This window comes from Dermacentor silvarum, chromosome 10 (assembly GCF_013339745.2).
Source record: "Dermacentor silvarum isolate Dsil-2018 chromosome 10, BIME_Dsil_1.4, whole genome shotgun sequence".
NCBI lineage: Eukaryota > Metazoa > Arthropoda > Arachnida > Ixodida > Ixodidae > Dermacentor > Dermacentor silvarum.
This window is the reverse complement of record NC_051163.1, coordinates 93,666,159-93,688,459: the sequence shown is the minus strand read 5'-3', so window position 1 is coordinate 93,688,459 and position 22,301 is coordinate 93,666,159. Positions and strand designations below refer to the sequence as shown.

Sequence of the window (22,301 nt, the reverse complement as noted above, 5' to 3'; positions counted from 1 at the left end):
TTCGTCTGTTCTTCACGAGGCTTCTGTGTGTAGGATAGTATGAGAATAGGATCTTGAAAGTCGCTAAATTTGTGCTTACGTTTTTTACGTTATAGACGGATAAGATGAAAGTATCCCTAGTCCTCGCGTAATGCGGGAAACGAAAGACCGCCGGGGATTTGCAATTTACTATCGCATGACATACTTATGCGGTATAAAAGACACATCAACTCTATTGATCTAACGAGAAGACGATGACCAAAGAACGTAGGTGGTAGGCTATTGTGGGAGCTTTCACGCTTTTAATATTTTACAGAACAATAAATTCAGCATCAGCGGTGAGACCGGTTCTTCACGCGTCAGTGGGCGACAGTTTATAAGCAGCATCACTTAAAAGAAGCGCGCGCATGTATCTGCTAGAATCAGATGCCAAGAGTGGCGAAAGTAAGAGCCGGTACTCCTACCCCCCGCATGTCATCCTGCCGGGTTTTCACCTCCAAAAGCACTCTTTCACCCGCGCAATACAGTCCACGATCACCACATGCCACCAAGTACATCACTTAGTCCGACAAGTGGTCAAGCGGCGCGGCCGCCTCGAAGTATGCAGAGCCAATCAACTTGTAACAGCCTTTGCCTTGAACAAAGTCCTTTATTCTCTATCATACTGCACACTTACGCAGACACAAATGCATCGCATTCAACCGGCTTTAAACACTCTCCATAAAGCTGCCCTACATCTTCCGACACACGAATGCACAGCCAAACTACACGCAACAGGCCTATTTCTTCCCCTCCACAGTGATCGACAACTTGGTCGCGTATTCAGCTCTGCTCAGGGACATTGGCTAACGCAGCGGGCTGGCATCCAGCCTATTGAGTTTCCGCTGTACACCCCTCAACGACCCCCTCCCAGCAACCTCCACTGTGCCCTGTTACCTCTAAAATGACCCCAGATCTTCATGAGCGACGACGACAAGGGTGCGCTTACTTCCACGACCCTTTCCCAGCGGACACTGTCACATGGTTAGTTGAGGCAGCGTATTACCAAACTCACGGCGCCACTGCTATAGTGTCATAATCCCGGCGCCCCTTGGCATTCCCATCCCTTGCACTGCTGGCCCCTTTTCACTTCCTACTTCTTCTCTATCCCTTGAATTGGCCGCGATCGTTCACCCGACACCCGAACTAACCCTTCTCGCTCCCTCTCCACGGTATCGCATTTGCTTGGACTCCATAGCGCAATCCGGCCTCTTCACGACAACAGACTTCCGATAATCTTTATGACGACCTTTCTGACTCTCTCCCCCTTCTCTCCCCTGCTTTGGTAACTGTGGTGTGGGTGCCAGGTCATGCGGGGATTATAGCCAATCAGCTTGCTCATGAGCTTGCCCGCGAGATTAATAGGCGGGCGTCGGTGATCCCCTGGCCTTACCCGCCCACAGTGGACGAGGCATACTTTTATTAAAAAAACTCTAAAGCAGCACTACAAACACCTGCGTCATTCATTGCAGACTTCCGCCACCACACCCTTGTCTCTGCACTGCTCAAGTACGCAACCTCAGGGCTGTCCAGCTCAACGCTTTGATCACTACAGCACGCCTTTATCGTTACCGTTCAGAGTCCTCATGTCCCAACGGCCCCTCTATATACGCGAATTTAGACGCGAATCTGATACCAATCTCGCTCACATCCTGCCTCGGCATGGTGTACGATAAAATCATACACAAGAGACTACAGGGACACTTAGAAGACAACAAGCACCTGCCAGACACCATGTTTGGTTTCCGCGCATGCTTGTCCACACAAGTCGTTTTACTCCAAATCAAGGAAGAATAACCATCATAACCATCATAACCATCGACGCCATCAAGAACAAGTGCTATGGAGATCCAGCTCCCACGCAACCATGTACAACACCATACATGGGACAACCCAACCCACTTTTGGACGAATCCATCACAGAAAACGAGGTGAGAGCGGCCAGCGCAGCCACCACCCGTAACACAGCGGCGGGCACGGACCGTATCACGAACGCCATGATCAGAAACCTTAGCGACAAGGCCATCTCCGCGCTCACGGCCTTTCTCAACCAACACTGGGAACAAGGTATGGTGCCGGCGTTGTGGAAACACGCACGCATAATCATGATCCCCAAACCGGCGAAGAAATTGGCAATTGAAAATCTGAGACCAATCTCGCTCACATCCTGCCTCGGCAAGGTGTACGAGAAAATCATACACAAGAGACTACAAGGACACTTAGAAGACAACAAGCACCTGCCAGACACCATGTTTGGTTTCCACGCAGGCTTGTCCACACAAGACGTTTTACTCCAAATCAAGAAAGAAGTCCTCAGCAACGTTCCCCGCAGCGGCGAACATGCCCTCCTAGCAATCGACATCAAAGGAGCTTTCGACAACGTCAGCCACCAAGGAATCCTAGAAGGGCTCGCCAACACCAACTGCGGTGAGCGAACGTACAAGTACGTTCAGAGCTTCCTAAGCCACCGCATGGCAGAGCTGAAGATTGGGGAGATCCAGACTGCAGTATACCACCCTCCCAACAAGGGCACACCACAAGGAGCAGTCATCTCACCCACGCTCTTCAATGTCGCCATGATCGGCCTCGCAAGAAAACTGCAGGACGTAGAAGGCCTCCGCCACGCCTTCTACGCAGACGACATAACACTCTGGACCACAACAGGGTCCCTTATTGAAAAAGAAGAACGGCTGCAAACTGCAGCTGACCTCATCCAAGAATACGTCAGCCAACGGGGACTACAATGCTCGCCAGAGAAATCTGAACTCATACGAGTCTGGCGAGGCCGGGGTAACCACACAGTCCCCACAGACCCAAAACGAAAAATCGAGGTACACCTCAACGGGAGCCTCATACCAGAAACGTCATTGCTCAGGGTGCTGGGCATGTGGCTGCAGTCTAACCAGCGTGCTACACACACCCTTACGCTCCTCAAAACCAGTGTCAAGGCGATATCACGCATGATATCCCGTGTAACATCGAAGAATAGAGGCATGAAGGAAGGGGACACACTCCGACTGGTCAAAAGCCTCGTGGTGAGCAGAATCACATACAGCCTGCCCTACTACCATCTCACACAATCCGAGACGAAACAGGCCGACACGCTCTTCAGGATGGCTTTCAAGACCCTCTCCGCCTGCCGATGAGTACATCGACTGAGAAATTATTGGCGCTGGGGTTACACAACACCCTCAGCGAACTCACAGAAGCGCTTCACGTCTCACAACAACAGAGACTTGCGCGGACTCACACGGGCCGGCAATTCCTACAAATCTTGGGCTTCAAAGCCACAACAATACGAACCCAAGAAACCTGCACGATACCTCGTCACGTCCAGGACAGGTATCACATTGCCCCAATAACACGCAACATGGACCCTAACCTACACTCCGGAAGGAGGAAAGCGAGGGCCCAATACATAGAGAAAACATTCAGGTTCGATACCACGGCCCGTTTTACGGACGCCGCTATGTACGGAACGAAGAAAAAGGGCGCAGTGGCAGTGGTCTGCGACCGCCGAGGCCACGTCACCTCCAGCGCATCGACCCGCCCCTGCACGATCACGGAAGCGGAAAAGCCCAGCAGGCCTGCCGCAACTTCCTACAGGGAAGAATCGCAAGACCTGCGGCACAAGTCCTAGCCCAAATACCCAAGGAGGACACTGACGACAACACCATCATAACCATCATTTGGATACCGGGTCACGCTTCCATCACGGGTAACCTGTATGCCGACAGAGCAGCTCGAGAATTTGCACATAACCGAGCACTCATCACGCCGACTGCAGATGACCCTGACCCAGTTGACCCCGAGTATTCAGCAATCCTGAACTACCACAGAGGGAGTCGCTTGCGATATCCCCCACCCCATCGAATACTAAAGACGGAGGATGCTGCTGCCTGGCGTAGGCTCCAGACAGGCACTTACAAGAACCTACACATATTACATCGCCTGCACCCAACAGCCTACAGGGACGAATGCCCGTGGTGTGGGGCCACACCAACCCTATACCACATTACGTGGGAGTGCAGGCTATACAACATAGAACACCATGACACGAACACCACGAGGGAGCAATGGGAGGCATTGCTGTCCAGCTCGGCCCTCGACGACCAGCTCAAGCTGATCCAGAGAGCAGAGAAGATGGCAAGAGCTTTATCTATCTATCTATCTTGCCCCGCAGCCCTACAATCCCCTCACTACCCCCTATCTCCCCACTGGCGGGTGTGGTTGGCGTCGGCGGCCTTCGCCGACCAGCTGGCCATAGTCCTCTTGGCGGAGGAATATCTGTAAGTCTTAGTCTGACCCGGAATAACGTCTTTCTCTCTCTCTCTGAAGGAAAGATTCACGTCGAGGACACAGTAACTGTCTCGTTACGCAAGGCTGAAACATGCATTCCGCCCATATATGAATGCGGTCGTCATTACCCGTGACACATTGGCCTGGCGTTCAACCGCATATTGCCCTAATCAATAAACAATTGGGGCTGGCGTTGCCCTCAACGTCCGTTTCAAGGAGAAAAGACTTCACTCAACCGCTGAATGAACAAAAAAATGGCGAGGACACGTGGTTCAAACACGTTCGCATGTCTCAACCTTTTTCCTTCGACCGGCTCTTGTGAAAGAAGCGAAAAACAAAGGAAATACAACAGGACACCTTTCCTCGTCACTTGGCGCGTATGGGTGCGATCACGTCGCATTCTCACTCGTAGCGGAAAAGAAGGCGATTGTTACAGGGTTTTACGGATTCAGCATACAAAATGCCGCCTCGCCTCCTCACAGGTCACCGCCAGCAGTGAGCGGGCAGGACGCGTTCATACTCTCGCTATCTGCGAGAAAGACGAAATTCTGTTGCGAGACGTAGCAATTAGGAGGCTCGTGAGAAGAATGTCACAACTGGGATAGGCCTAATGAGGGATCATTACTGCTCTTCGCGGACTCTCTGCTGCATTTAGATCGCCGTTCAGCCCTGTGAGAAACAGGCGGAGTATCGTAGTGGTAGTATCTTACGCTGTGAAGCGTCGCCATGTTACGCGAACAAGCGCGACCACTCTCACACCCTTGTCAGGTATACGTGATTCGTGCCGCGAAATACCACTGCATCTTTGTGTCACGGTCAAGCTGCTTGAGCACGTTAGCTTGGCGCCTCAAGCTTCCACGGGCTCCTCTCTAATTTTCTGATGATGTAAGTTTGTACATTTCCAAACACGACCGAGTTTTACTGGACGCAGGCCGGCCTGATAGCAACGGCTCCTACATTTTTCGAATTCCTTAACCGTACTTTTTGGTAATATTGGGATGAATGTCGCGTATATGCTGAATTACGCACGGTCTTGGAGTTGTAACGACTTCTATCCTCAAAGTTTAACAGGAATGAAGAGCGAAGATCTCACGTTTTCCAAGGTATTTATCAGAAATCTGCCGTATTAGGCGTGAACAATTTTGCACTATTTATTTAGGTAACATCGGCTTAGAAAACAGACGTCCTGCATGAGAACCTACACTGAAAAAGCACGTAGAATATTTATTTATAAAATGTGCTCTGATACGTTAAAGCATGGCAGCATACATCGTTTTCGTTTTTCTGAAGCTTGTCGATTTCTCGATTTTGTGGACAGTGAAATATTAAAATTTCTGCACAAAGAAAAATTTTATATTTTTATGTGTTATACCATGGTATACATGGACAACGCGTCGCGCAGTGGTGGTGGTTTGTCTGCCGAGGATTGCCTCCCACAATGCTTGCTGTCGTGCCAACTGAGCGTGGGGTGTTTTGCCCGTTGGCCGTGAGGTGGTGCGCCGTCGTCGTTTTCCATCGGTGACGAACAAGAGGCGTGACGTCGTTCAAACCAACGTTACTAGACTAGCTTCAGTTGTAAAATTCGGCGGCTTTGCGCGGAACCGCCCACCCGCGCGCGCCTTCATGGCGCTGCCGTTGCACCCAGCTTCACTTCCCCACTAGCCGGCTATGCGAACTGGCCGGAGGAAAAACGCGGTGCAGCGTTGATGTATTCTTGACGGCAGATTTCAGGAAGCATGTCATCCGCGAAGCTCTAGTCTTCACCGAGTTTGTTAAGGATATTAGCAGACGACGCCGACGTGCTGCGTTCCTGACTGCAACAGCGGCTATCGAACAATGTCGACAGTTCAGGCACGCCATTTCTTCTGTGCTCCCAGCAATGCTACACTTCGCTCGCCGTTCAACAGAGTGATTCCTCGTGTCGACCGGGAACTCTCTGCGAAATCCATGGTGTGTGATTTACACTTTCATGAGGAGGACATCTTAAAGTGTTTCTGGATATTAATAATGGACAGACGGTTGAGGTGCCACGAGACAAGTGGACACTTGCAGAGGGTGTGGTGCCGAAAGTGTTCCCGTCCCTTCCCTCGTATCTGTTGAAACAACCGAAAAAAAAAAACGCGAACGAAGAGAGATGTTTGGGGACCTGTTCTGGGCCATCTTCGAAGAGCTGTCAGAGAGTACGCCGAGTCGTGTTGGGTGCCCCTTGCGCTTTCAGGAACTGAGTGCACGCATCATTAATTTTTTTATCCGCGGAGCTGTTTAAGCTTTTTGCTTCCCCGCGTAGTGTTCGCAAAAACTCGCCTAGCGATGACGTCACTGCGCACAGCTGTGCCTCGCATTACGTTGCGATAGCCAAACAATAGATAATAAATTATCGATCAATAAAAAATAAATTCCGGAAAATGCTGGGGATGTCTTGGTAGTGCTTAGTATAGCCCACGGACGTGGCCAATACCCTGTGATAGCCAATATAGCTAATCAATAATCGATAAATAATCAAAAAATTCCAGAAAAGCATAACCCGTAAGGCCAGGACCAGGTAGGTGCAGATGAGTTCCGCTGTTTCTTTAGCCTTGTGCCGCTTGTGCAAGCTACGGTAATTTTTATTTAGTCACGCGCATGCATGCACGCATACCTTGCAGGAATCTTGTACAAAAATGCATTCTTAGGCAAGGTTCCTGTAGCAGCGGCGGGGATCCAGTCTTAAGTAAAGGCAGCGAGGAAACGTGCCAAGCTGCTGTAGGTGGAGTTGGTTTCCGCGTAGGCCCAAATCATTTGCCTTGATTATGCCCCTGTTGACAGTTTAAGTCTTAGCTATATTGTCACGTAGTAGTTACAGTGAAGAGAACAGTTGTAAAACTGTGTATGGCGAAACTGATTCTTTATTGGGCGAACCTGTGCCCGCAAAAGAAAGCTACACTGAAAGCACAACGATAGCGGCGAACACAGTCGGCGATCGTCGAAATTTCTGATCAGCGGCAAAACGCGTCGGCTTTTATACCTGAGTCATCGAAGGTTCCAGAATAATCCCTGGTACGCGCGTGTCTTCCAGAAAGTTCTAGACAATTCGCGTCGCTCATACAATCAGATAACATAAGCGTCGGTGAAAACAGGCAACGGAAAGAAGCATCGATAACGTTCTAGAAACTTCCGATACAGACGCGTCCTGCGCCGAGCGATAACGTTTAACATTTGTTAGCCGGTGGAGGGCGGCCATCGGCGAAAGATAAGCATCTATACGTGTCAATACCCTCCCCTTAAAAAGCATCGTCCCGATGCTACAAACAAACGCGAAAGCGAAAACAAAACGACGCGTAATAAAGAAAGAAAATAACAAAGTAACAAAGTACCTATATATAAGCTCGTCAGCGGGCGTAGAAAGGCTTAAGACGCACCACGCGGATGACTTCAGGTCGTGCCCGGCGCCGCTGTGATTGCGAAATGCCGTCTGGCACGACCTCATAGTCCAGTGCGCCAATACGTCGGATTATCTTATATGGTCCGAAATAGCGACGCAACAGTTTCTCGCTAAGTCCTCGTCGGCGTATCGGAGTCCAGACCCAAACACGGTCGCCGGGATGGTACTCGACGTAGCGTCGTCGTAGATTGTAATGTCGGCTGTCGGTCCTCTGCTGGTTCTTGATGCGCAGGCGGGCGAGCTGTCGACCTTCTTCGGCACGCTGCAAAGAAGTGGCAACGTCGAGATTTTCTTCGTCAGCGACGTCTGGTAGCAAGGCGTCAAGCGTCGTTGCCGGGTTCCTTCCGTAGACCAGGTTGAACGGCGCCATGTGCGTCATTTCTTGCACGGCCGTGTTGTATGCGAAGGTCACGTACGGAAGGATGGCATCCCACGTCTTGTGTTCGACGTCGACGTACATTGCCAGCATGTCGGCGATGGCCTTATTTAGGCGCTCGGTGAGGCCATTCGTCTGCGGGCGGTAGGCGGTCGTGCGGCGATGGCTTGTCTGGCTGTATCGCAGGATGGCTTGAGTTAGTTCTGCCGTAAAGGCCGTGCCTCTGTCGGTTATGAGGACTTCTGGGGCACCGTGACGCAGGAGGATATTCTCAACGAAGAATCAGGCTACCTCGGCGGCACTGCCTTTGGGCAAGGCTTTTGTTTCGGCGTAGCGGGTGAGGTAGTCCGTAGCCACGACGATCCATTTATTTCCGGACGTCGACGTCGGAAAAGGCCCCAGTAAGTCCATCCCGATCTGCTGAAACGGTCGGCGAGGTGGCTCGATTGGCTGTAGAAGTCCGGCTGGCCTTGTCTGCGGTGTTTTGCGTCGCTGACAGTCTCGGCATGTCCTTACGTAATGGGCGACGTCGGCAGAGAGGCGAGGCCAGTAGTATTTTTCTTGTATCCTCGCGAGAGTGCGTGAAAAACCGAGATGTCCAGCCGTTGGGTCGTCATGGAGAGCTTGCAGAACCTCTGGACGCAATGCTGAGGGACCACGAGGAGGTAGTTGGCTCGGAGAGGCGAGAAGTTCTTCTTTAGGAGAATGTCGTTTTGCAAGAAAAACGACGCTTATCCTCACCTGAACACCTTCGGCACAATGACGGTCTTGCCTTCCAGGTAGTGTACAAGGCTCCTTAGTTGCGGGTCGGCTCGCTGTTGTTCGGCGAATTCGTCGGCACTGATTGGTCCCAAGAAAGTGTCGTCATCCTGGTCGTCCTGTGGCGGCGGTTCGACGGGGGCGCGAGACAAGCAGTCGGTGTCAGAGTGCTTTCGCCCGGACTTGTAAACGACGGTGATGTCGAATTCTTGAAGTCTCAGACTCCATCTTGCGAGGCGACCTGAAGGATCCTTCAAGTTAGCTAGCCAACACGAGGCGTGGTGGTCGCTCGCAACTTTAAAGGGCCTGCCATAGAGGTAGGGGCGAAACTTTGATGTAGCCCAGATGATGGCGAGGCACTCCTTTTCTGTTTTGGAATAATTTGCTTCCGCCTTCGATTGCGACCGGCTAGCGTAACTTACAACCCTTTCTAGTCCATCAGTCCTCTGCACAAGCACGGCGCCGAGTCCTACACTGCTTGCGTCGGTGTGGACTTAGGTATCGGCGTTTTCGTCGAAATGCGCAAGTATTGGCGGCGATTGCAGGCGTCGCTTCAGTTCTTCAAATGCTTCGAGTTGCGGCGTCTGCGCAAGTATTGGCGCAGCTTGTCGTCGTCGCTCCATTTATTGAACGTCGCGGTCCTCTCGTATGTCTCCAGCCAGGTTTCAGGGTATTCAGCCGATGATCCAGGTAAGGTCGGTGGCTCCCGAGGTTGTTGCAGCAGGATGGGGGACGCTGGGGCTGCCATTGGGATCGTTGAGTTAATCTTGATCGCTGTGGTCTTCTCGGGAAGAAGTCCGTGCTCCGGTCCTTGCTGCCTACGGCTAGCTCGCTGGTCCTTGGCGACGTTGGCATTGTCCTCTGGTTTCTGACTTGGATCGCGGCTTTGCGGGGGCGTTCGGTGCATGAACGAACTAGCACCTCCACCAGATGTTACGTAGTAGTGACAGTGAAGAGAACAGTTGTAAAACTGTGAATGGCGAAACTGATTCTTTATTGGGCGAACCTGTGCCCACAAAAGAAAGCTACACTGAAAGCACAACGATACGGCGAGCACAGTCGGCGATCGTCGAAATTTCTGATCAGCGGCAAAACGCGTCGGCTTTCATACCTGAGTCATCGAAGGTTGCAGAATAATCCCTGGTACGCGCGTGTCTTCCAGAAAGTTCTAGACAATTCGCGTCGCTCATACAATCAGATAACATAAGCGTCGGTGAAAACAGGCAACGGAAAGAAGCATCGATAACGTTCTAGAAACTTCCGATACAGGCGCGTCCTGCGCCGAGCGATAACGTTTAACATTTGTTAGCCGGTGGAAAGCGGCCATCGGCGAAAGATAAACATGTATACGTGTCAATATATAGGGGCATACAGTTTTTTTTAGTTCGTTTCCTTTAATAAAGCATTCGTTGGTTTACAAGAAAGTTGTGCTGTTATTTTTGTGGATAACAAATTTGGTCTCGCTAGCTGGCGAATAACTGATCCAGATCAAAGTGTTAAGCAAGTAAAAGCAGTGAGAAAACGTGCCAATCTGCCGTAAGGGAAAAGTAAACTGCGTGAAAGGTTTAGACGGCAGGAAAAACACACGAGACTGAAAAACGCAGCTTCAGCGCTTCGTCGTATGCGTTTTTTCCCATCGTGCAGTTTACCCTTCTTTCAGTATGAACCAACTAGCCCGATGTATCTCAATCTCATTGCTGTATTTGGATACCGCTTTCGCTTGGTATCACTAGAACGCCAGCGAACGTGAAACACGCGCAAGGTGCCCGTCCGCACGAGCTCAAGGCTGCGGCGAGGCGTCTGCAGTGGAGAGCGACGGAACGGCTCTGCCATCTGGCGCCTGCTGAAGGAGTCGCGACAGCGGCGGTAAGCGCACGGGCGGAGAGTTTTACAACTGAAGCTAGTCTAGTAACGTTGGTTGAAACGTTCTAGAAGCACGTTCGCGTTGTGTTCTCGCGCGTGCCGTGGCGGCGGGAGGTGACGTGGTGGTTGACGTATCTACCCCCACGTTTGCTGCGTAATACCCCGTGCTCGGTGAATTCTCAGTCGGTCGTCGTTCCGACGGGTGTGCCGTGCGCGTTTGTGTCGAGTGTGACAAGCTTACCGTGACTTCGGCGTGACGTATTGCTACCGCGACAGAGGAACGTGAGGATTCTCGCTTCGCTTGGCGTGGGATTTTGGATTCGCTGCCCGACATCGCCGTTCCTAGCTGCCACGCCCCGCCGGAGGTGTTATTTTCTCCCTGCGTTGAGCGTTTGGTTGTTCGACCGAGAGGATTCCTGACATGGCACGCGACGGCAGCTTCTGCGGGCTTCCGGCTTTGGCGGTGACGGTGATCGTCCTCGGCTGTCTTGTCAGTGAGTGTTTATTTGTTGGACCATCCTGTTGCGGCTGCGTTGTTTTAACGAGCCTCCGAGACCCGTCTCCCAGCGCGAAGACGCCGCTCGATAAGAAAAAAAAAAGGTGCGGCCTGCCGCGTGCATCGAAAACGGTGTCATCCGCCGCGGCGCACCAGCCGGGGACATAAAAAAGCGTAAAAAAGCCGGTGATAGGCATAGAAAATTCGTCAGGAACGCTCTCGGAATGCCGTCGCGCGTGGAAGCTGACGCGTGTCAACCCCGTCAGCTAGCGGGGACATTAAACCAACCCGCATTTTCAATAGCGTGAGTCAAAACACCTCGCCTGATTTAACCTTCACCAGGAACATAGACAATGCCATCTTGTACAATACGGAACTTAACGTTGCGAGTGATCATTACATTCTCTCCATTACGGTACCCTCCAGAGGCTACAAAGGGAAAAAGCTAAAAATTAAGCACACTAAATGGGATGTTTTCCGGTATGTTCGGAGTAGACGTGAACCCGCACCTATTACAAACCTTGAAGAGAGGATATCCACTCTTCTCAAAGACGCAGATAACTCAAACACGCAGGTAGAGCAGGAAGAGGACAGGCCAGCTCCTGATGCTAAATGGGTCCACTGTGGCCTGCTCAGCAGTGTTTGTAGAAACGCTGGCTTGCGCAAAAACGCAATAGTGGCCTACGCAATTGCCTTCGCGCAACTCGAAAAGGATATCGAGAAGTACTCATGACAGCTCAGTCAGGAACATTGGCACCAGCTATGTGACCGCCTTAATGTCAGCTAGGATGCAAAAACCCCTGGTTCCTGCTTGAACACCTGCTTGACCCCACTCAGACTAGAACAGCATCACAAAAGAACCTTCAAAGGATCATACACTCCTTCCCGGGAGATAATGGTACCCTATTTGAAGCTCCTAAAAACCGCTACTTTAATACAAGCACTGATATTCTCCTGCCCGTACACTGTAAAAAAATTGCTTTGGTTTTACGGCAAATCCGCTGGCAATTTGTGACCGAACACTTTCCGTAAGTAAAGAACGGTCATTTCCGTAGAACGGACAACCGTAAAAATAGAGACCGTATTACAAAATACGAGTGCTTACATATTCAGAAAACGGAACACTCTGTATGCTGAATTGCATGGTTCGACCGTTAATGTACAGGTGCTTTCCGTATTCAGAAAACGGAAGGCGCTGTATGTTGAATCTGTAGTATACGGTCCAACCGTTAAAATACAGGTTTTTGTATCCAGAAAACAAAAGGCTCCGTATGCTGAATCTGTACTATACGGTCCAACCGTTAAAATACAGGTGTTTCCGTGTCCAGAAAACGAAAGACTCTGTATGCTGAATGTGTACTATACGGTCCAACCGTTAACATACAGGTGTTTCCGTACTCAGAAATAAAAAGGCTCCGTATGCTAAATCTGTACTATACGGTCAAATCGTTAAAATACAGGTGTTTCCTGTATTACGTTTTACAGAGCATATTGATTGTTTAGAGAATGTACTATCGGGGACAGAAGTGCCCGAAATGTGCGAATGTCGACCGAATTTTATTGGTGCACTTTCTGCTGGGATCAGCCACGCTAACATTTGCATTCCGAAAGTGGTCTGCAACGCAGATGATAGCGGCTGATAGTGCAGAGATGCAATTTGGTCAACACTCGCACGTCCTGGGCACTTTTGTCCCCGATAGTACATATCCTTTAATGCAAATGTCATGAATGCAGCTCATCGCAGAAGCAGCAGGTCGCTATGGAGAAAACTGTCAGGCCAACACATTGAAATAGCTCAAAAGATCAAACACTTTGCCTTCTGTGATATGAATGAATTGCACAACATATATACAAATAAGTGCAAAATTTTATTCGTCAAGTACTTTAGATCACAGAAGCAATTTTATTTTCTTCGACCACTCGTCTTGCACTGTTTCCTGGTGAAAGCTGTTCCCACATGCCTTGCAAGCATAAACTTGCTGCTGTTAGGAGAAACAAATAATATTGGTGAATTTCCATCCTAAACGAAGTGGCAACAAAAGACAATCACAGAACACAACAAAGCGGTAACTGAAGTATGAAAAAACCATGAACTTGGTTCAACATTGTCAGAACAAGGGATGTTAATGTAGCCAACATTTCGACAGATACCTGTCATCAGGGCAGCAACTGTTTTCCTTGGCAGCGGTTTTGGATGTGCATAGCTCACTTGCCCCTACCCTCATCTGGTGCATATAGTAGGTCAAGAGAAACCAAAGTGTTAAAATAAAGGTAGGAAGGGTGTGTTTCACAGTGATTGTGATGGAGTGTGTAGGGGCACTGCTGTAAGTTGTTACAAAGTGTAGGGATGACCTAAACAGAAAACGATCTGTAGACCTAGTAGACCTATTCTTCCCAGAAATCAACATAGGAATTAAAATAAACTGTTTGGACATTTGGCAAAAAAGCAATGAAGAATTAGGCAAAATAAACTTTGTAACATGATGTGTCTGGTTAAGATCAGTGGAAATGGCAAATGAAGGTACGCTATCAATAAACATTGATCCAATAAAGAAAAAAAAGATATGGTCAAATATTAAATAAGTAAGGACACCAAATTAAACTGGGTATGACCATAAATAGTAAAGAACAGCCTGCGAAAAAATGGGACGGGAAATGATAACAAGGTGCAAGATAGAGAAAGTTTAGCGCTGTATACTGTATGTTGATGCCACTACTGACGACTTGAAGTTTCAGTCTTCCTGCTGAAGCTGTACTACTTGGATAAGGAAATGGGTCACTTTGCAGACAAGTCTACGTTCAGATTCTGTTCAAATCTTCAGTGTAATTTTATGGAAGAAAATGGTATGGACAGTCCTACTGGATGGGCATTCATTCAGCAGTACCATCCACAGGTATTAGCTTAAAATTTATTGGTCTCACTGGACCTTAGCTCTTCGGAAATCATTAGCTGTTTTTTATCACAGATGCCTTCAAGTTATATCGGTTGGCAAGAGTGCTAGCAAACAACATTATACTTGTTGCCGCAGTCAGAAGTGATATTTGGTAACAATGAGTAAAAGAAGCAAACAGCATTCTACAATACTGATTCAAGTCAACCGAAAAAGCTGCTAAAATGAATGTACCCTGGCCCCCAATACACAATAATTACACATCACATTGATGCTCATCGTGTCGATCATGCTATTAGAACACTAGGCATGAAGTGAGGAGAATAAGGAGATAAAAAATTTAATTATGGGGTTTTACGTGCCAAAACCACGATCTGATTATGAGGCACGCCACAGTGGGGGATTCCAGGAAACTTGGACCACCTGGGATTCTTTAACGTGCACCTAAATCTAAGTACACGGGTGTTTTCGCATTTTGCCCCCATCGAAAATAAGGGGATGGGCACATCCTTTTTTTTCGAACAATAAGTGTGCTTCGCATTAATGTTGCCTTCTAACTCCGAAAGGAGCAGTTTGCGAGATGGTGACCGATACATAAGAAAACTCATGACATTCTGTGCAGTAGAACATCACGCGCAAATACACTTTTTCCTGCAAAATGACATCCTGTAGTCAAACCTTGTGCACATGTGCCAACCTTAGAATTTGAAAGACACCACAGTGGAAGACACAAAGTGTTAACCTTGCTGACGAATACTAAAATTATTTGATTATTCATTCAAGATTTGGAGACTTTGCTCTCTACGGGTGCCGTAAACAGGCACCCTGCTTTTGCAGTTGTACCAACAATGATCTGTAGAGCAGATGAGAAATGGTTATGAAGTTTACGCAGGAGTATACGCCGCAAATGACAATCCACTTCACATTTTAATCTGGTGGAGGATGCGTACTCCAAAATAGAAGAAACTACTGTACCCTAAAGATTGCTGTGGCCGATGCCTGTGCACTAGCAGGTACACATAGCATGGCAGTTGCAATTATATTTCTACAAGCTATAGTTACTGCAAGCTACTGCCAGTGTACTGGCCACAGCTGAAATACATTTAGGGCAACTTAAAACTCTCTAATGAATTTATCTCATATGACAGAATTGGAATGCAATGTCTTGCAAATAAGTGATGCTCTATGTGTCGTCCCATAAAATGAAACACCTTTGAAAAACCTGAATAGCCACCTGGGCGTGACGAGAGGTGAAGTGTATTCTGTGTAAACTAGTACAGCTGCATAGTGTAAAGCTCTGGAGAGTGCATTTAGTAACAGCTGTGAAGCTTTTTTCGTTTTTTTAAACTGCACACAGTAAAAACCTCTAGCAGTTTTGAAAAACTCTTTTTATTTAAAAAAATTTCTGCACGCAAACAAACAAGGATGAAGAACCATTTGCTTAAGAACCCACAGATGTGCTCAATCCAATCAACAGGACACATCAATAGCACATAAAACAACACGTGTGATAAAAATGCCACGGATCAGTGCGACCCCATCAACATAAAAACAGCAATGCACATAAAACGAGCACTTAAGATGAAACTATGTTAAAGCTAAGATGACAGGAGCGAATTCTCTTTATTTAGCAATGAAACAAAAGGATGACTGATGCATTTTTACTTTAGTTTTGCAATTCAGTGCACTTCCACAATTTCTCTCGCGGTTTGATTTCGTTGCCTAAACAATGTGCCGGTGCTTCTAAGACAAGGTGAGCACGCATGTTCTTGACAATGCATGGCCAAATGCTTACTAGGGCCACCTTTCAGACTGGACAAGTGTTCCGTTAGTCTCGTGTTAACGCACCTTCCAGTCTGCCCTACGTACACATGACCACATGTCATAAGAACCTGATATTCAAAATTCTTCGCACAATCAAGAAATTGGTTCTTATTCGGATGTTTAATACTACATTCTTTCTTTGCATCACCCTTACTTTCGACCTTACTTTTTACCCTAGAACACACATTACCTCTTTTGTTTTTAGCCGAAAACACCACGTTTACTTCGTAACTCCCAGCCACCTTTTCAAGTCTGTGTGAAAGGCCATGCACATATGGAATCACTGAAACCTTGAAGCTAATTCTTTCTGCCTTTGATTTTTTGTGCATAGTTCTTTATCCTGTTTAAGTTTTTTCATTAGTCTAGCACATGACGCCAGCATCACAGCGAGCACGTACCCAGCCTCTCTCAACTGATCAACTTGCTCAAGAAAGGCAATGTTTACAGTGCGGTAACACGACTTCAACAATGCTGACCGGCAACATGAAATGACTGTGCCATTCTTCACAAGCGTGGAATTGCTTGAGGCATAGTTCATGTAGCTTGTTAACAAGAAACTGTAGCTTCTTATCTACCAGTACTTGCAAAGTAAAATTTAAGCCTTTGCCTAGAGAGTCAAAGGCTTCTACTACTATTGAAGGCTTGACTTTTACTTCGGAAGTACCGGTACATAACAAGCTACCAGTTCCTTTATGTCAAGTTAGAAATTCTACCAGAGCATGTGTGTTGGTCATTCACGCCCCGAGCTAGCAAACCGCTAATGAACTATGCCTCAAACCATTCCAGGCTTGTGAAGAATGGCACAGTCATTTCATGTTGCCGGTCAGCATTGTTGAAGTCGTGTTACCGCACTGTAAACATTGCCTTTTTTGAGCAAGTTGATCAGTTGAGAGAGGCTGGGTACGTGCTCGCTGTGATGCTGGCGTCATGCGCTAGACTAATGAAAAAACTTAAACAGGATAAAGAACTATGCACAAAAAATCAAAGGCAGAAAGAATTAGCTTCCAAGCTTTCAGTGATTCCGTATGTGCATGGCCTTTCACACAGACTTAAAAAGGTGGCTGGGAGTTACGAAGTAAAAGTGGTGCTTTCATGCTAAAAACAAAAGGTAGTGTGTGTTCTAAGATAAAAAGTAAGTTCGAAAGTAAGGATGATGCAAAGAAAGAATGCAGTATTAAAAATCCGCGTGAGAACCAATTTCTTCATTGCACAAAGAAAGTTGTGTATCAGGTTCCTATGACATGTGGTCATGTGTACGTAGGGCGGACTGCAAGATGCATTAACACGAGACTAAGGGAACACTTGTCCAGTCTGAAAGGTGGCCCTAGTAAGCATTTGGCTATGCTTTGTCAAGAACATGCGTGCTCACCTTGAATTAGAAGCACCGGCATAATGTTTAGGCATCGAAATCAAACCGCGAGAGAAATTGTGGAAGCGCACTGAATTGCAAAACTAAAAGAAACATGCACTGCATTTTTCAGAAACAGTGCACTGCATGCACTGTTTCACTGCTAGATTCGCTCCTTTCTTTTCATCTTAAGTGCTTGTTTTATGCGCATTGCTGTTTTTATGTTGACCGGGTCGCGCTTATCCGTGGCATTTTTATCACAAGTGTTGTTATATACGCTACTGATGTGTTCTGTTGACTGGATAGCACAGATCTGTGGGTTCTTAAGTAAATGGTTCTTTGAAAATAAAACCAGTTGGTTAGAACGCGATAGTGCTTGTGTTGCTCCTTTTCTTCGTCCTTGTTTGTTTATGCACAAAATATTTTTTAATGAATCTGTTCCACTTAGGCCGACTCACAGTTTTGCTTCCTTTTTTTAAATGTAATGATACGTATGGCTATCACATACATGTACAGTATGGCCTTCATTCCCAAACAAAGTGAACAGCACTACCCTATGCGTCAGGTGCCTTGTTTCACACATTCTCCCAAACATTATTAGCGTGGGATGCTGAGGTTGGCAGGGAAACTGATTTATGGAGCAATATAAAGTATGTAGTACTCAGCTCTTAATGTTTTCTCTGCTGTTTAAGCATCCTTGGGTCTTATAGTAAGAAAATACGGAATACAACATGCATAATTCACGACGCAACCCCTTTGGAAGTATTTAGTAGACTGAATTATTATGGATTGCATATTTAGATTAGAAGGATTTCATTCCACTGCAAGAATGGCATCATTCGAATAATTCTTGCGTTTGGTGCTATATTTACTTTTATTTCAGTTGGAATGTAGATGCATCGACAGCGATATCGCTTGACATGTCTTCAATTGACTGTTCCTCCAACTTAAGCAAACTCATATTCTGAAATGACCTTGTAGATGATACCAAGAACTTGCTCAGCAGGAGTATGTCTAACATTCACGAGATCTGAGGCTCTTGAACGCATATCTAAGAAAGCCTGGGGTGCATGCTGACCTCTCATTTAATCAGCAAGTTTCTGGAAATCATCTATAAGTTTTCTTGTGATGAATGTAAATTTGCTTGTACGGGATAAACGTGGAACTTGAACAGGTGAATTATGCAGCATAAGAACGATCTCAGCAAGAAGCAGGCATCAAGAAACATTGTCGCTCCAAAAGCATAAACCGTCAAATAAAAGAATTATTGGGATGATTTAAAATTCTGGTAGTGGAATGAAATATGTTTTCTAATCTATATCTAAACTCCTTGATTATTCAGCGTACTACCACTACCTTTGCCAGAAACATTCGTAGTCATTATCCTACCTATGCGAAATTATTCCGACCAATATTCAAGCCTTCATAAGCAGTTTTTTTTTTCACTGCCAATTCTCTGAGGGAGAAGAGGTGTCCTATTTCTCTCTACCTATTTCTCGTTCACTGTTCACTCTCAAACTGCATTGAGCTTGAGCAGGTTCTATGCTTAAAACTGTTTCCCTTTCCATCTGCCATCTATGACCCACCTGGTTAGCTAAGTAGGTAGAAAAACTGCAGAAGAGAGGTGGTGGTGCTGAGTTGGACTTGTGCCCCAAGGAACCTTTGCACAGTGGCTCGACGAGCAACTGCTTGTGGCATGGAGTGGCTCAAGCTGTGATGAGTTCACTTTGTAAAACCCAGCTGGTTACTGCTGGCCCGTCTTTGCCGGAACAGGAATGAACGTTGGCAGTCTGCAGTCTCGGTTTCTTCCTTGAGGGCCATGGCCATGTAAAGAAACCTTATCTCGACAAGCTGCATAAAAAAGGATAATTTTCTGAGCTAAGTCTTTTTTCCTAAAAGAACACATTTAAGTTGTATTTGTAACTTTGCGACACTTTCCGGGTGATGCCAGCTGTACTTCATTGCACAATACCACAATCATGACTGAGCTGTGGCCATTCTGAATACAGCTTGCAACACGTGACAAGACCATATATACAAATGCAACCAAAATAGTAAACATTTGTTGTAGCTTCTGTATATGGCACTATTCAAATGAGACATTTGTAGCACTCTTCTCAGCTCAGTAAACTTATTTCTAGTTATTTTACTTTTCATGAGGAAATTGCCATGAGCTTCTCTTGAAAAGTAAGTAAACATTCTTGCTTCAGTTTATTGTTCAAATTCTTGCATCACGAATGGATATCAGGAACACATTTAAACCACAGGCAGAGCTCCATATGTTTAAAAACATTATAAATCAAAGTACAATATCACAATTTTCATCATCGTGTCATGCTACTTTATTCGTGGCTATGGCTGCTTCAAGCAATTATTTTCATTAAGGTGGAAACAGTTATCTAAATTATTTGCAGCAAAGCTGTACAATCCACAAAATCCATCAAAAAGGTCACGTGTTCACTATTCAAATGTTTAGGATAGGTTACACACAACAGCTAAGAAAGAATGCAAACTTGAAAATCTCAACTGAAGAAGAAACCAGTTCTTGAATATGGAGCGAAATGCCACCAGCTCATGTGGAGTACACCCTTACTATGTACTCCAAGCGAAGAATGTTGTTACAGCAATGCTTGAACACTATATGAATGTAACAATCAACAACCTTAAGCAGAATCTTAACACCACTAAACAAATCGTGCTTCGAAGATTCCTGATCCGAAATTCTCAACAAATTGTTCTGGTGTTGTATGTGTTAAGCTTGTTGTGCGTTCTGAAATGCAAGCTCACATCTACAATTTCTCTAAAGGCAATATCAGCTTTCGCAAGATAGGTATGACGTGCAGATAAAGTGGATAATGCATGACATCATGAACACTCTGATGTGTTTACCAGTGGGCTCACTCTTGCAGCCATGAAATTATGAGATGCAGACACATTTTACGTTGAAACCGGTTTTGTGGAGTACTGCATGCTTCCCAGGCTTCTCCAGTTGTGAGAGCTGTCTCACCTACACAAATGAGTGATAAGGAATAAAAAAGAATTTCAACATGCAACAATATGTTGGTCATTTGCTAGTATCCAGCGGGCTTTTTGACTCCTAGCTTGCCTCATACAAATCTACCATGCACAGTATTTGCTTTGCCCAAGCATCAGCCACTTTACGATGCAATGTGTACAGAGCCCTTGCCCTTAGTTTTTCTGTTTTGGAAACAGTTACCGTGTGTTCAGCTGGCGTGGAGAAAGGGGACATAAAATACTATGTGCACCACTGATCTCTACTATGTTTTCCTGGATGCCGCTTCGCTGCCCACAGAGCCAGGCGTAGATGAAGACAGCGGAAATGCAGTGTCGTGCAGCGGCTTGTCCCAAAAGTAGGGTATACGCTGCACTTACCAGTGTGTGCCGTCGCATAATATTGCTGTCGTAAAAATTTTTCTTTGTGGTTTTCCACATATAGGCGATGTCTCCACATGTCTGGTGAGAGCTTTTACGACGTTCTGAACCCGTACGTGATAAGTTTTTCTTAGAGAAAGCATTTTCTGATTCACAAGTGTTTTCAGCACGCGCCACTGATGTTATCAATGCTGTCAGTGCTGTGATGGAAAATTCTGGACGTCTTCTCGAAATACTTCTCTGGACTGCTTCGGTAGCTTACGGCACAAAGGGCAAGCATTATAGCAGAAGAAATGCCGCACTCCCATGCAGGTGAAATGCCACAGCAAAATCGTGAAGTACCAACTTCTGGGACAAGGTTGGCTTCAGTCGAAGGCGCTCAATGCGCTATCCAGCCCCCTATAGTAGAGCTCAGTGGTGTGCAACCTTTTATACTAGCTTTGCTTTCTAGTCTGAACATTGGAAACAGCTCCGACCTTACTTTTCTCAACCTGTGACATGCGAACCGAAAGTCGCATCACTGTATTGATTCTATGGCTTTAGTTTTCGAAGCGAACTGCCTGCATATTCTAGCATGTTGTTAAAAAATATAGTTGGCACATTTTTACTGCTACAAGACAGGTTAGTTGGCTGATAGAAATGTGAAACATGTTACCAGCGCTCTGATAGGATGCAAGAAGCAGAATTGAAATTTACTTGGCACAGGGGCTACAGCAGGCAAGTATGATTACTGTATGCTCTAGTGTTGTTTCAAGTAAAAGTTAAGTTTTTATGCTGTATTTCTACTTATTCCAAGTTTATACACTCATTAGTGTATTTATACACTCTTGTTCTACTAATGTTCCAAGTTTATACACTCTTAGTGTTTGATTGCCCATGTGATTTATTTCCTATGAACACAGGCAGTAATCCCTCTATAATAAGCAAAATGAGTTAGAAAAGGAAAAGCCGTGATATTAGTGCACAATTGCCGAGGGCAGAAGTAATGGCTGATAGCACTTAATTGAAGCTACATGAATATTCAGTTTTCTCGCAGCTTGTTCAGCAAGTAATAACGATGTATGCTGTGCACCTTTACATGACCAATGCAATCTGGTGAGAGACTGAGCACTGAGTCTGCTTGGTTGTGTTCGGCAGTTTGACTTTGGTATTTTGCTATACATAATTCCTTGGGTACTCGTAGCTTACTTTGCAATAAAATGGAACTTGGAGCAGTGGTCATCTATACATAAATATTTACACATAAATAACGCAACCACAATTATAGCATGGTGAGGGGGGGCAATATCAGACTCTCAGAAAACGAAAAAAATATTATATTACGATTATAATGTGACGTGATGCCACAAGAAAACAAAACAATGCATAGAAGCAGATGGCGCTTCCGTGCCACCAAGATTATTTACAAAATAGGCAGCGCTTCAGAAGTACCCGCGACACAATTGAACAAGGCAAAGCTGCGTTTGCTCGAGTGTGTTTGAAACACGGCTCCACACGCGGTAGCGATCACAGAATTGTTGCCAAGTGGTTTAGATCGCCGCAGTTTAAAGTTCCAGAAAATGTACAGAAGAACAATCTGCTTTATAGCCTTACAGAATATAACGTGAGTACAT

The 22,301-nt window shown here is 46.4% G+C and overlaps 1 protein-coding gene across 22 annotated transcripts in view; it reads left to right on the top strand.

Annotated features, from left to right (window-relative positions):
• LOC119466292 (cuticle collagen 2-like) overlaps positions 1-22,301 on the top strand; it is a 1,179,781-nt gene that overhangs the window by 790,566 nt on the left and 366,914 nt on the right. For 2 of the 22 annotated variants that reach the window (XM_049656731.1, XM_049656732.1), the window contains exon 2: positions 11,102-11,230. The exons of 15 other annotated variants lie outside the window; for them this stretch is intronic. In XM_049656731.1, coding sequence (XP_049512688.1) covers positions 11,158-11,230 — 73 coding nt within the window. In that variant the 5' untranslated portion in view covers positions 11,102-11,157. Of the gene's footprint in view, positions 1-10,753; positions 11,231-22,301 lie in introns of those variants that run through there. 5 more of the 22 variants (XM_049656743.1, XM_049656741.1, XM_049656740.1 and 2 more) reach the window with 5 other exon arrangements.